Genomic DNA, 16,231 nt, shown 5'->3' with positions numbered 1-16,231 from the left:
TATGCTTTGGGCCGGCCAGTAGGAGCACCAGCTCTGTTCCCACCGTATAAACAATCTACTTACTCTTACTATTAGGACATAATATATAATATATTTCTTAATTAGGTATAAATTCAATGTTATTGCTACATATGGCTTTATGGTGTTTTTATTTGACTTTCAATCAATTGTAAAAAAGAAAAAAATATCACAGTGATAATTCTATACTAAGAGAATATAAATTAATGTCAACTCAATTTAAAAGAGTGACGCAATTCTTTCTTACAGCTGACTTTTTCATCTTTTTATCCAGTTGGAATAAAGTAATTGTGTTAATCACCGTGTCCAACCAAATGGGATTAAACTGCGCTGGAGTTCTGTCTGGATGGGATTAGTCTTACGTAAAAACATTACTGATGTAATTGTGCACACAGCACATCTGTCACTGAAACGAAAGAAAATCTCATTTGCGTCTCATCATTTTTAAATGTTTCTGCAGGGGGAAATTAAAACCTCAGATTTGCACAAAAATAAAAATCAACTTGATTTATGTAGAGTAGAAATGCTTTACAAAAGAAAGCACTCACAGCTGCACTGACCACCAACACTACTCTCCTACACACTCTCTGATTTGTAAGAGTTGATTTTCCTGCCAGAAGCTTTGCAGAATAAAGCGACTCGGCGGATGAAGCGCGTTCGCAGTGTGAGTGGACGGACTGGAGGTGGATGGACATGTGTCAGAGACAGTTTGAACCAGTTCCCCACTCAGTCTGCCAGACCGCACTGACCTTCCTGTCTCTGCCTGAAAATGATCGGCGTCATCTGAAAACTCCTCTGAGAGAATATTAAATAAAAACAGAAGTTCATATTTCAGTCTGCACTCTACTTGGCTCAAAGAAATTCAACAAATACTCATAATAAATACAGCAGAAGCATATTTTCAATTTCCTCCAGCGCAAACAAACAGCTAACCTTTTGCTGCAATCAAAATTTCAAGGCACACTAATCTTATTTACAGCGGGCAGTTAAAAGACATTTTTAAACAGTTTCATATGTTTTTGTTCTTCACTCCAGACGTAGTTTAATCTGTGTATTAATAGTTTCTTGGGTCCAAGCAGCTGTTAATCATTCAGAGGTCATATGAGGAGCGAACGTTTCTGATCACTGGTTTGGAAACAGATTTTTTTTCCTTTAAGAAGTTGCTCTTTCAGCTTTTTTCAGAAAATGCTTATAAATGAATAAAGTGAAAGAAATTAAACTCAAATAAAAGTACCAAGTTATAGGAATAAACATTCAGAAGAACCAAAAATGTTTTGAATATTTACATAAAACGTTAAGAAGCTTTCTTCCCCCTTAAAATGTAACAATTATTATTTTACTATTGTACTTTCTCCAAATTGTTTAATTTCGATTAATTTTAACTTCTGAATTTGACAAAAGTGATAAAATATTCTCCCTCCTCTATGACTTAGAAATATTTAGAAATATTTAATCTGTTTTATTGAACAGGAAAGATTTCATTAGTTGTAAAGTCAGACAGTGAGGATTCAGCATAATTATGTGGTTCTAATATGCTAATTTAAAACACTACAACTTGAATTACTTTTAGATGATAAGGCAATAAACCTAACGCAGGTATAATAATTATCTTTTCCTTTCAGCTCTGCAGCACAGATCAGGAAGGTAAAATCATTAAAAACTTTTAGTCGGAGCGTAAAAAGCTTCTGAAGGTCTGTAATTATGTCTAAGATGTTTCTTTCTCTCCTGCGATGCTTTGAGAATCTAATTTGTTCATTATTTTGAGTTCTAAGCCGTCGTCTCTCACCTGTATATATTATCTGTCTTGTTTGCCTCCTGATCTTGTTAATCATTCTGTGTAATTATTTTTCTCTCTAATCTATGACTCCATCATTTGTTGATGCATGTATATAATACAGATTTAATCTGCCGATAAGCCTGTGCATCGTTTTCTCCCCAAACTCTCCTGAAGGTAATTAGTAAAGTCTTGGAGCACAGACTCCCAGCCGCTCCGAACTGCAGTAAAACTCATCCTAAACTTGGGCCTGTGTGTGTGTGTGTGTGTGTGTGTGTGTGTGTGTGTGTGTGTGTGTGTGTGTGTGTGTGTGTGTGTGTGTGTGTGTGTGTGTGTGCGTGTGCGTGTGTGTGTGTGTGTGCGTGGGTGGGTGGGTGTGTAGGTGGGTGTTCACTGCACTGTTTTACTTGTAATTATCAACAGCTCAGCAGGAGAGATGATGTTTTTGTGTGCAATTATGTACAAGGTTTGTATTTGTGTGTTTGTGTGTGTGTGCCGGCGCATAATGAAGATGCTGGATGTTGGAGTGCTGCGGCACGAAGTCGCAACCAGCTGTTTGCTGGATCATCAGTCTGAACACGGCGCAGCATGAGCACAAGAAAAATGGCTTGTTTTCCACCGAAAATGCTCTAATTAAAAAATAAAAAGGTGATGATGATGTACAGATTGAGGATTTTCACTGTTCATCATGAACATGTGGAATAATGTTGGAGAAACTCCAAGGGAAGGAATAATTGATACATTTGCAAGCAATTCTGGGGATAAACATTGTGTTTTAATATTGAAATTGTCATTTAAATGTAGCTAAAATAATGTGCATCAATATTTTTGCTAAGCTGCTGATGACCAAACAACAAGTTGTTTAGTAACTTCTGTGATTTGATTTCTGGCAGAACCTCTCAGTGCCACGCCAAATAAAGATATTTAATTCATAAAAAAAACTGTAAAAAGACAGAAAAGCAAAATGCAACATGGTGAGGTAAAACATTACTACCAGATCATGCAGTTACCTTTTAACAGAATGAAAACAATCATACCTGTGAGCAGGTATGGCTGTCTTTTATTTTATTTTAAATGGATGATCTAAATTCCTGTCACTGTTATCAGATGATTTCTGATAACAGAGGTTTTGTAACTTTTGTTGTTATTGTTGTTGTTGTTGTAATGTTCATCCTAATTTCAGTTTGTAAACTATGCTGTTTGATAAAACGAGATCTTGGGACTAACCTGGAAAAAACATTTATAGATTATAAAATTATAGGAAATATTAACTTAAGTTTTCTTTTTTCATGAATGTTTTTCAGATTATACCTGTGAGTTCAGTCAAAGTTATTCTTAAATTCATTTAACATATAAGCAGCTACAATATATTACCAAATAAATACAAAATAAACTAAATCTAGAGATGTTAACATGGTAGTTTCTGAAACAATATGTCTACTGCAACATCAGCTTGTTTGTTCAATTTTTAAGCAGTAAATAATTTAATAATAAATGTCCTTATCTAAGTCATACAAAACACTTTCAAAGTGTTTCTCATTCAGTGCCAGACATCTACAAACCCTTTGCAAATGTTTACATCACATCATAAATCACTGGGTGGTTTGGCTCATCAACAGAACAGAACAGGGTCAGGAAAAGGACAGCTAACACTTCTGCAGACCCCACACATACTGGACATCAACTTCTTAGACTTATGTTCAGATGGCACTGCAGAGCTCTCTTTTCTAAAGACAGACGTATTTTTCTTCTTTACATTAAAAAATTGGCTCTACAATTTTTAGTTCTACGGCTTTGTCCTTTATTTTATGCTTTCTAAGGTTTATTTATTCTTAATGTCTTGAAACTAAAGACAAATTCCTTCTTTATTTACACAATATTGACCAAAAAGCTGATTCTGATCAACTAGACTAATTATCAATAGTATGCTTGATATGTCAGCTGTCATCCTATATTAATGTTCTTTTATCAAACATAAAAACAATCCCAGCACACGCACATGCAGAAATCAGACATTACTGATCATTTTCTGCCTCCTGCTCAGCTTATGGCTGGAAAACAGAGCTGGGGCAAATTTTAGAAGAATGTGAAACAGGCAGCGAAGATGGAAGAGGAGGGACAGCGGCGGGGACGAGTAACAAGATGATAACACTATCGGGAAAAGTACAGGGAGCGCGTTTACTCAATGCAAGTGTAAAACACACAAACACACAGGTGCTGAGGGACGACAAGGAGACCTGGAGTAACAGCAATCCTTCTTGTGAAGAGCAGCGGTGACAGGATGGTTGACAGGCACTTACACCAGCCAATCGATGGAGACAGATCAATGACGGACTGGAGCAGTCGATAGCTGGACCGACCTCTGGGGTGCACACACACACCCACACACACACACACTGCATAGTGACAGTTCATGGCTCAATTCAAGGTTGAGTAAAGGAAAATATCACAGAAATTTAATATAAATATCACACAGGATCACTATGAGGACTTCATGTCTTCAGCGTTTCTTTACAGGACTGAAACATTTTCAGTGGAGATTTAGATCAACATTTATATGATCTTTACAACCATCTTAGTATATATTATTATTTTATCAGTTCTTCTTAAAAGGTGTGTATGGATGCAGAAAGACCTTTTCACCAGTTAGCTTTAAGACTCTGACCTACCCATGACCTCCATCTTTTCCTCAAAACTAAAGGATGATCTAAAAGGTAAACTCAATAAGTCACCAGAACTTCTGACAAAGTTGAAAAACCAGAGCTGACTGGGTGGAAATTAAAGGAGCTAATTCAGAAGGATTGAATTATCAGAATGTTTACAGCATCTTCTGCTCGGTGGTCGCTTCGACGTGCGCTTGACTCACAGGCAGAACAAGGAGGTTAGCTAAAGCTAAAGTGATGGTAAAGCTGCTTAGCGTCACTGTCACTGTTTGCCGTTGTGGAGCACAGGGTGCTTTGGAGCTCAGGTTCCACATCAGCAGATTACCCGCACTACACCAAGGGGATTTCCTCGCCTCGCCGTGAGATTTCTGCTGTGCTGTTTGTTAAACTCAATGTAAACATCAGTAAACGGAAAAGAAGGAGTGTTTTCTGACAAGAGGAGCTGCCTAGACCAGAGAACAAGAGAAAAAGATTAAAATACCAAAAAAGACACTCCGAAGTCTGGAAAAAAAGACTTGTGGTACTGAGGAAGAAAGCAAAATACATATTTCAATAAATTCTGAGTTCAGCCACAATGGGTTGAGTGGTAAATAGTAAAAGTGTTAGAATTAAAACTGAGCATTTCTGTTAAAATTACATTTGAATGACATGATCCATACAAATGCACTCTGCACTTTTCAGATTTTAGTGAAAAGCATGTTAGCATTTAGCTTCCTCTTCAGAATTCTGCTCTACTGTGTTTTGATTTGTCACTTTTAACACAAATATAATAAACTGTGCAGGAGTTTAAGGAGTATTAATACTTTTGCATGTTTTCTCCCACTGGTTGACATTAAAACTGAAATTTCAAAAGACAGTGGTTGAGTTTTTTACATGTTCAGACCAAGAATCAAAGAAAACATGTCGATTTTACAAACTGATTGAGCTTCTTAAAACTTTTCCTCTGCTTCTGTTTTAAATCAAGTCTGCTTATTTCCATCTAGTGCTTCACCTTTAGTTGATTTTAACATAAAAAGTGTAAATAAAGTTTAGCTGGCTTCTTTCTCTGCTTTCTGCTCAGGATGCTACTCTCTGCTATCATTCATCACTTGCACAAGTAATCGAATCAACAAGCCTGACGAGGACAAATAAAATGGTTGCTCAGTGAGAGTTCGAAGCGTGTTGTCTTTGTACTTTTTTATTTTTTTTCAGGGCTTGTGATCTGAAAAGATGAAGGGTGTTTGCGTGGGAGCCACCAGAGCTAATGCGGTGATTAATGTTTAGCTGCATGTTGTGATTCACGGAAATATGACTAAATGGTTCACTGAGTGTGAAAGGACTCTGACGCCACCGAATACGTGCAACACACACGCACACACACACACTCAGAGAGACGTACTGAATGACTGCGTGATCTAGTTAGTGATAAGTGTTCAAGGATCACTGGGTCAAAATGAAATTAAATAATTTCTAACCCACTGACTGGACTCTGGACTTCTGGGTGTGTTTTGTTTTTTTCTTTTTTAAAGTAAGGATGTTTCAAAGAAAGATGACTCCATTTTGGAGCAGCAACAACAAAACACCAGAGCATTATCACATCTCCCACTCCGGCAAAACAAAGAGGATGACAAATGTGTGCAGTGTGCCGTGGTTTTCCGCTCCGTGTCAGAGAAGAAAAAGGATGATGATATTATATCCTTTTAATGCCACAGTTTCACAGTCATGATATTTCCCCTCATGACCAGATGTCTTTTGGATCTCTTATACAATGTCATTAACAATGTCTTCGTGTCAGGCGCTGCTGATAGATTTTTTTAGCTTGAAAGAACAGGAAACTGACTTCATTTTTTATGTAAAACATGCTTGGAGCGCCAGGAGCACAAAAGATTTACAGAAAAAAAGAAAGAAAGAAAGAAAATCGATCTGCTCTGATATTAAATTATAAACCTTTATAGGCATTTAGCTTTTTTCTAGTTTACTTTTGAGAATGTGGTATATATTTGGATTAGATATTGTTCTCTTTGTTTTTAAATTGTAGGAAACAAAATAACCTCCATGTTTGTGATAAGAGGTGGCGATTAATATGAAATCCCCAAGGGAAGTAAAACTTCCTACCAAGTATTTTTTGGCTGAAAATACAAAGAAACCATTCACTGTGTAGCTAAAACTGGAACACATTTACTCTGAACTTTTTGTTATACCAGTTCAACTCCATTCAGTTTATTTATAAAACACTAATTCATAATTTCAAAATACTTCACAAAAAAGCAATTTCATTTCAGTCACACATACATCCCAAATGGTTCAACTGATCAAACAGTGTATTAAGTTAAGTTCATTATTAAAATGAGTTTAAAAAGTTTTCTGTCTATCCCAACCTGGGGAACGGTTTCTAAACTTTCCAACTTATGATCCAAAAAATGAAAATATCAGAAGGTCATGACACCGATCCTGGGTTGAGCATACAAGCAATTCTTAATGAGTCAATTGGAAAGTGGCAAAATGGCAACAAAATCAGCAACAACAGTCAGTTTATTGGTCAACAAGTTGCTTTTAGTTATGTTCAAGTCCAGTCTAAAAACTTTAACAACATTTCTAAAATGCTTCTGCTTGTTGTTAGAACTTACTGTCCAGTAATCGATGGCGATCACACCAGCACCACTGCGTCTTGACAGGAAAGCGGGCATAGATAATAGATGGATAGATAAAACAGGAAACATAACTAAACTGTAACTATATAAAAATTTATTATAAAAATATAATAAATCACAATCATCATTGAAATACCACAATGTGCAACATTTCAACTGCAAAGGACTGCTGAGGTGTGATATTTGTAATATTTATTATATTCTGCAGCTTTTACTCAAGTTGGAGCTTGAAAAACATAAAAACTACAATAAACTACAGTTTGTTCATTGAGCTTAAAGGAACTCTGAAGATTTTCCCAGAGGGAGAAAACATGGAGCTAATCAGGAAGTGCCACAGAGACTGCGGTGTTTTTCTCCTTTCTGTGCGCTCCCCGGGTTTCTTACTACTTATCTTAAACTCATGCATGACGGTGCACTTCTTTTGTCTTGCATAAAGTCTCAAACAGCACTGGTTGCCATATCAACCTGCAGTGTAGCTCTGGAGGATGTGTTTGCTCCCCGTGCTGCATTGTCTTCCAGCTTGGATCTAATCCCTGCAGCGAAGCGGCTGCTGGATTTATAGACACTCGTAGAGCAGACGGAGGGAGGTTCCCCTGTTCACTGAGATAATAGCAGAGCACTGAAGTGGAGTGGTTTATACACACACATGAACACACACACAGCCTCTTAAGCTCTGCATGTGGCAATTATCTCTCCTCTCAGCAGCTTGTGGCATCTCCCCCATCTCCTGTCCTCTTCTCCACCTCTCCTTCTCTCTTTTTATTAACCTCCTAACTTTTCCTCCTTTGCTCCAACATCTCTCCATCGCTCCCTGTGATCTTTGCATCCGTACCCTCATCCCTTTCTCTGCATGCTGCATCCTCGCCCTTCTTCCAGCACCACAAAGTAAACGGAAGCATGGCTTCCATTCAAAGCAAAAACCCACAAATTTTATCTCCACTCATATAATCAGCTGTTTTTAAATGAAGAGGCTTTGAACAACCACAATGTGTTCACTTCAGTGTAGGAGGCTGCTGACACCTCTACACTGCAAAAACACTGAATCGTACCAATTATTTTTGCTTATCTTCTAATGCAAATATCTTAGTACATTATTAATCCTTAATATTGATGAAAAAAGTTCCACTGGGAGATTTTTACACTTGTAACGTGGGAAAAAAGTCTTGTTTTAAGTGAAACTTGCTCTTTTTTATTGATACAAAGAAATTATTTAAGTAAAAATAACTCCTATTTCTTGCTGAACAGGTACTTGTAAGTTAGTTTTCAAATATATTTGCACTACAATCTAAATTAAAAGTATTTAGTTTTTGAGGTGTAGTTCCTTTACATCATGTTTAGGCTCTAAGAAGTGTTTTAAAATCCACACACACACGTTCTCCTTTTCAGGCAGAGATTTCCACTTCTGCTCACTGTTCAGCATATCAGGGATGTTCAGTGTTTCCAAAACGACGTTTCAGTGGTTAGAGGGCCGAGGTTTCACTCCCAGGTGTTTCATTTGGAAGATTGCCATCATACCACTAAATCAAAATGACACATTTTCAACTGTTTCTAAAAAGATGCAACCAACTTCAAGATCTCTCTGTAATCTGAATACTTACAGCCTGCAGGTTTCAGGAAGAACTAAAAATCTTCCTCCTTTACTCTTCAGGTGATCGTTTCCTCACTGGGAAAATAACAGACCTGCTGCAGCCGAATCTCCAAACCTGCTGTGTTTTTCTCTCCTAGCAATTTTCTTTAGACCAGTAATTCATGTTACTGTGGTTCATTTCTGGTTTATGATGCTTAGTGACTGTCAGCTATCAATCAAGAATGCCTTCAGTCACATTTATTTCACAGGTTAACAGAAGAACACAAAAAGAACTCACTTAAAATATTATTTTGTATTATTACTAACAATCAGGAGAAGAAGAAGAAGAAGAAAGCTGTCTTTTTAGATTTGGGCTTATATTCATGAGTAGCAAAAATATTTTTAGCTCCATCACTACAAAAATACAAAATCTTAGCAAATATTTTGTCTCGTTTTTAATGAAAATATTTTGGTACACTGAAATAGCAAAATATAGCAAAATATAGGAGCTTGTTTTAAGTAAATTCCTTAAAACTGATGAAACACTGGCAGATTGTTTTTCTTGTTATAAGTGGAAAACAATCTGCCAGTGCAACAAGCACTTCTTTTCAATATTTAAGAATTATTGACTTAAAATGAGCTTTAATATCTTGATGAAAAGGTTCGAGCATTTTAAAAGCTTGGAAGGAGTAAGATTTACGTAAGTAAGATTTGTTCAGACTGAGACGGAGAGTCCTGGGGGAGAAAAAAAGTCTTCTACTTTTAAATTACAAATTACACATCCTCAACTTTTCAGGCTTTCTAAATTTACATTGGTTCATTTTTTTCTATTTCTAAAAGTTTCTGCACAACTACATTGACTTTAAGCCAAGTTCTTCCTCTCGGGAACCCAGCCAGCGTGTAGGAAGCAGTGCAGAGTCTGCAATGAAAATGAAGGTGTTTCTGCAGCAGCTTCAGCCCAGAATCGTTGCAGTTTCTCGGTTTTTGGTCCCGGCAGAGCATGAGGTGCCACTATTTCCCCTGCCAAGAGCCCCAGAGACCCCAGCTCCACGGTAACCGTGTTAACAGATAATCACATAACAGAACCCTCCTTCACTACCATCCACACACACACGCTTCAGCCTTGTCCTATATGAGATAAATGAGCACCATCAGCCCCCTACCTTCCCGCTAACAGATGAATGTCTGTGTATATCCCTGGTTTTTCCCTCCTACACATCATTCTCACTTTTATAACACACACACACACGCCAAGTGCCTTATGTCAGCCCCACAGTGAATTTTCCTCCTCTCTTAGCACAACAGATGATGCAGGCGATCAACACAATGCTCGCTTACGCACATTAGCAATCCACATATGCACATGCAAAACCACTCACACTTGCACACACATTCACACACGGCGTCAGAGGCAGCAAACGAGATATTACAGGAAAGGAGAGCCAATCGTCTGGGGACGCATGTCCAAACAACAGATGCACACCGTGATGTAGGTGCCAGTTACACTCAGACGATTTGGGCTCCTATAGGAGACGGATCCTGGAGCCAGCTGTGCTCCTCACCAGAAACCACTCACAACTACAGACAGCTTATCACCAGTCAGAGTGTTTTTGTTCTGAGTTGTCATTTAGCCAATGTAATGTTTAGGGAAACAGATTTTACTCAGCTTAGTTTTTAAACGTTAAATAAATCTGATAAACTATTTCAATCATGTGAAGTGCAAAATCATAAGTCAGTAATTTGGAGCCCTATATTAACCTCCATATAAAAAATAAACACAAGTTACAATGTTCTGGATGTAGAGAGATTTGGGCTGAATGAGGATTTTGACAAGGATTTTGACAATCCTTGTCAAAATCTTCATCAACATCTACTAAAATGTACAGATATTATATATTTTTTTCAAACACAACAATCATCACTTTACTGTAATTTGATGAAGAGGTAGTGCATTAATAAACTTCTAATACAACAACAGCAGAAACTCCAAGAGTGCTTATTTTTAAAGTTGCACTAGAATCCAAAGGTTTGTAGAAAAGTTGTGTTTGTGAATCCTGAGTGGTGTCAGCGCAGACACGCTGGACCTCTGCACACTTTCCACAAGTGCCTGGAAGTATTTTATCTCTCCGAATGAGACGAGGCGGATGCTGTCAAAGCGACAAGCTCCTTATCTTCCTGCTGAGCGTCTTTCAAACAGACGAGAACGACGAGCCGCTAAGAGGATTTCTGTTTTGGTTTAAATTAATTTCTAAGCGGACAGATGGATTGTAATTTGCTGTTTTCTGTGTTTGTTTCTGTAATCAAGTTTTGTTTTGGTGGAGAATAATTAGAAACTTGAGTTGGTTTTAATGGGTGTGTGTGTGTGTGTGTGTGTGTGTGTGTGTATACCTGTGATGCAGAAAGCAGTGTTTGTTTATGCCTGCAGGCTGCTGGAGTTCAGCTCCTCTGTGTACTGATAAGCTCTCATCTTATGCAGTGCATTCCTGACAGATTCATACATCAAACTGTGCAGTTTGGTGGTAATAAAAATATCTGTTCTGAGGTCACGTTATCAGAAAACGGTTCACAAAATCTGCTTCAGCACACACTCCATCTGAGATCTTACAACCTGACTTTTTCTGCTTATCCTGTGTTTATATGAGGTGGGACGCTGTTGATAAAGCTGAGGGTCGTGTACCTGTAGTGGCGCGTGTCTCTCAGTGCTCGGTCGCTGGGGATGCGTTCGCTCTCTCTCTGGTTGAAGGCATACAACGTGTACGGATCGTCGCCGGGCTTCCAGCGCCGAGCGTTCAGGTAACTCCGCTCATCAAAGCCCTCCAACATGTCCTCCCACTCCTCATCGGAAATCTGGAAAACAGTCAGCAGGTCAGAGGAAGAACTGATATCAGTATCAGACTTGGTGGATCTCTTCTCAGCACAATGATTGCTGAGGATCTGCAACAGAAACAAAACACAGTTTGTTTGGATAATTACATCTAGAGTCATTCACAAAGTAGATTCTCAGCCAAAGTGGCAGGATTATGTTTGCATATCTCCACATATTATTTGTAACAGAGGCAGAGTGATCAACATTACAGATTCTTTAGTACTTCAGGCTGTAAGTGGATTCCAGTAACCAGGCTCAACTTCAGCCTCGCTGCAGTAAAATGAACTTTTTTGTCCCATTGGTGTGAGTATAAGTCGGATGTTCATTCAGCAGAACATAAATCAATTAAATAGCCTTATTGTGCAAGATCAGTTTGTTTTCTTATTTTTTAATCGTATTTGCAAATATCTTATATATTTAAGTATGCTGCAAATGGATTAAGCTATTGTTGATTTCAGATTTTGTAACTCACTTTGGTCGTCAAAAGTTGTCCTAAAAGAAAGAGTTAAACTTCGACTTGGGTTTATCTTAGATTAAAAATCTCTTATTTATAATTCAAAGAGAAAAGATAACAGGTATAACACATTTATGGAAAACAGTTTAAACAAAATAATGAAATCCACATGAAAGCCACATTGTTGCAGTACATTTTTGCCGAGTATGTTATCTTTACCACCCATAGATTCAGTTAATTAACACTGCACTCACCCTGTGTAACACTGTATAATTAAACTAGGAAGCAAAACAATATTTGTCCAATTTAAAAGGACTTAGAGGAGCAAAAAGAAAAGTGTTGTTTGGTTGAAATAAAAAGTATTAAGTCTGGGTGTAGAGTGACGTTTTCTTTGTATTGCTCATCATCACAGTGGAAGGAAAATGTGAGATTTAGTCATAAATGTCACATTCTGAGCATCAGATATTGTGTACAGTATCGGTCCATCTGCTGTTGTTCACATTTAAAAGCATGTGAAGCTTTTAGAGGTCATTTCACTAGAGGAAGATTCAGGGCTTTACTGTTTAACAAGATGAATGCAGGACTTCAGGTTTCCATCCTCATTGTCCTCTCTGTGTTTTAAGACTAACTGCTGCACTTGGTCTCTCTGCAGTGTTTGGGTTCTGCCTTAATAGAGGCTGTACATAAAATATTCAATCACATTTCTTACAGCTGAGGTACAAATATGAATCTGGTACATTAACGTTTAGGTAGAAATCAGAGTCAAAACGTGATTAAATGTTTGTTTAAATGAGGCCAAATGTTTCAGATATACTGCTGCAAATACTGAGACTTTAAAAACAATCAACTGAATAAGGAGTTTGGGTTCAAATTTCTAGCAAAGAAACTTTAAAATATTGAAAAGTTGCTGTGAAGGACAAACAACCATAATGTATTCATGGATGTGGAATAAGTAATTTTTTTGTCTCTCTGTGGGAAATTCAGGTGTAAAACCAAATCAAAGGTAAGTGGAAGCATGCAGATGTACACAGAGGTAAAAATATATATATATGTAAGTAGGAATAGGATAAGGTCAAATTTACAACCTGCATACTTTTAACTTTTGTCAGTGCGGAGTATGCATCAATGTATGTAACTAATTTTTGGTTTTAGAAGTTATTGAAGTTGTATGATTCCAGTTTGGAAAAATGTTCCAGTTGTACATTTTTATTATTTATGACCCTAAATAAGGATAATTTAGAACTAGATTGTTCTACAAACAATGAGGTTGTAGAACAAAATAATCATTTTGTTCCAAATAAGCTAACGATGAATCAGTAAAACGTCCCTTCAGCCTCGTTCATCAACAAAGTCTGACATCAGTCCCTCAAACAAGATGAGAATTTAAGATTATAATGTTTTCTTTTAGTCTTCACTCAAAACCCAGGATGTTTTTACTAAAATTTGCTTTAGAATCAAATGTATTGATTAACCAAATGGAGAACCACACAATAATCAAACATGAAGCTTTTAAATACTAATATAGTAGCTCTAAAACTCTGATTAAAGCCAGTGATTTAAGGTAATTTCCCTGATGTAAAAACATTTCCAAACAGTGCAAAGCGTCTTCAGACAGCAGCCAATCCATCAAGTTTACTGATATATCACCTTTCAAATTCCATCTGAGATGAACTCTTCGCTGCTTTGCAATCATAACTTCAAAAAGTAAAGCCTGTGAGCTTGAATTACTTGCAGAACAGTAATTTATTGCATTGTAATATCTCGCCCCCCCCTCAGGTGACAGAATATCTTTGAACACAACGATATCATTTTCAGCAATGCCACAAAACAAAACCGTAATTTTTCGAGGTGGAGTGTGTGATTATTCTCAGAGTTCAGATGAGACTGAGTTAGAGCCTGCAAGGCTTGGAATCATCCCAAAAACCTGCACACTGCTACACTTTGGAAAACAGATCTTGGTAATGAAAAACATATGCAGGGTGTAGTTAATAGGCTGGAGCCTGCTTTTAAAATGCTAATCAGGGAAGCTACACTCCGGTTTTAGCAACAGTAAAGTCACTGATTCTGCAGAAGTGCCAAGGAGTTGTTCTTTCTCGTAGAAGAAAATGCAAAAATGAAATAAATTGAGTTCATCTCCAAACAGCCGGCTGTGAAAACACAAGGTGGTATTAATTAGAAAGCAGAGCTTCAGCTGGACTTTCTCTGCTCTGACTGGAGTGTATGTGGTTTCCAATATAATCTACAGGATGCTATAGAAATGTGTTTGCATGCAGGAGAGGGTGTGTGTTGTTCAGCTGTGTCTTGATGAGGAGGAAGTGTGTGTTTCGGTGTGGTTTTGTGTAATGCATAAGAGAGAAAAGATGTTTCTTTGAGGGTGAGACGTATAAAAAATGTGTTCTCTCCTGCACTTTCCGGATCATAAACACAACACAGGAGCTTCGGCTAAATCCCCTGGAGGCCGTATTTCTCCCCAACGATCACACACGCTGGCATATAAAGGAGATGAATGGGAACACACACACACAGGGTCAGAGCCGCAACGGTGTGTGTAACAGAACAACATTTACGGTGAAACAGCAGTCTGGATGGAGGGATGCAGCAAACGACTTCTTTATTTTACTATAGTCCTGCTCTTGCTTTCCCTCCATCTTCTCATTATTCAGCCGTACGACTTGCTGATGCGACACATTGTCTAAATGGGGCCATTAGAGGGCTGCGAGTCGGAGGCCGTGTGTGTGAAAGTGAATGTGTTATTCCGTGTTGGCGCTTCTTCCCCTGGTGGCTGTAACAACAAAGCATGAAGAACGAGACGAAGAGAGGAGGACAGGAAGAGGAAGACATGGGACGAGACAGGAGCTAATGAGGAAGAGGAGCGGTGACAGAGGGTGACGAAGGAGCCACATGGTGGGGGGGTGCAGCGCCTTCCAATCATGGGTTTAAATCTCAGCTGATGTGTTTCGGATTATAGTTCCTTCCTTTTCATGCATGCACGAGTTTTCTCCGTCTACAATGGAGAAAACTCAAAGTCCCACCATGATCTGTGCAGAATGACAAGGAAAAACCAGACTTTGAAATGCAATGTGAGAAGCAAAATATACTTTATATCTCTGCTCATCTGAAGCTATTTTTTTTATCTGACAATTTTATATGTCAGATAAAAAAAAGGCTAATATTGTATAGATTATGTATACACTGGAGTATTTGGGTCAATGCATATCAATGTAAAAAACTAAATAAGACCATTGAGGTCTAACCTCCATTATATAGAAATGTCTAGTTTAAGTTCACATATTTATAAGACAAATATCTCTGGTGGCAAAGCCGCAAATCTGTCAGAAAAACAGTAAACATAGAATATTAAAACTAGGATACTATCTAATATTTAAAGTCAGACATTTGCAACAAAAACTGCCAGAAGTCCTCTGAGGTTTAAGTGATAAATTTAGAAGATATTTTCAACGTGTAAATGGTTGATCTGTTCCTGGATCAGAACATGTTGCAGCTTCTTCTCTCTCAGGTTTGTTTTCCGAATCCTCTTCAAGGTGCTCACAGAGAGTCTTTTATATGCTAATTTCAGACTTTACAGTTATTTCAGAGAATATTTCAGTTCTAATATCGTAAATGTCACACTTTAATCATGGAAATTATTCATTTTCTTTTAGCAATTCAGCAACTCTTTCACATCAAAAATACAAAATCCAAGTTTTTATTTGTGAAAAAGTAGAAATTTTCTCCTCTGTTGCCAGTTTTTTCCCCCCAATCATCTACAACGGCCCTGATACTCATCATCTTAAATACATGATGCAAAACAAAAACAATGTTTAGAAAACTGATAAAAAATACTAAACTAAACAATTCATTAAAAATAAATGACCACATTACATTTTTAAAGAAAAAACTTGATTTTATAAAACTCTATAAAAGAAGAAAAGCAACATGCATAGTGAGTGACTAAGAAATGAAATATAAAGAAACAACAGAAAGGACAAAAAAGATAATTTTAATGTTATGAGGAAAGTTTAAGTCTTCATGGGAAAAACCACCTAACAGACCGACAGTGACAGACTGGAAGATGAAGACGATTAATGGGAAGCAGAAAGGATTAAATAAAACAAACAGAAAAGATAAGAAAAATGCAAAGAGAAAAACTGGATCATAGAAAACCTGTAATGGAAGGAGAAAGACGAGAGGTAACAAGAAAACAAGTATTAAAGGCTCTGATGGAGAATTAATTAAACTGAATCCACAAGAGGATTAGG

General features: G+C 37.5%; 1 protein-coding gene across 1 annotated transcript in view; it reads right to left on the bottom strand.

Annotated features, from left to right (window-relative positions):
- Window positions 1–16,231, bottom strand: part of LOC102221850 (polypeptide N-acetylgalactosaminyltransferase 14) — a 136,090-nt gene that overhangs the window by 95,958 nt on the left and 23,901 nt on the right. The window contains exon 2 of the mRNA XM_023347863.1: window positions 11,330–11,499. Within this exon, the coding sequence (XP_023203631.1) occupies window positions 11,330–11,499 (170 nt within the window). The remainder of the gene's footprint in view (window positions 1–11,329; window positions 11,500–16,231) is intronic.

Source organism: Xiphophorus maculatus, chromosome 15 (genome assembly GCF_002775205.1).
Source record: "Xiphophorus maculatus strain JP 163 A chromosome 15, X_maculatus-5.0-male, whole genome shotgun sequence".
Lineage (NCBI taxonomy): Eukaryota > Metazoa > Chordata > Actinopteri > Cyprinodontiformes > Poeciliidae > Xiphophorus > Xiphophorus maculatus.
This window is presented reverse-complemented; position numbering and strand designations above follow the sequence as displayed.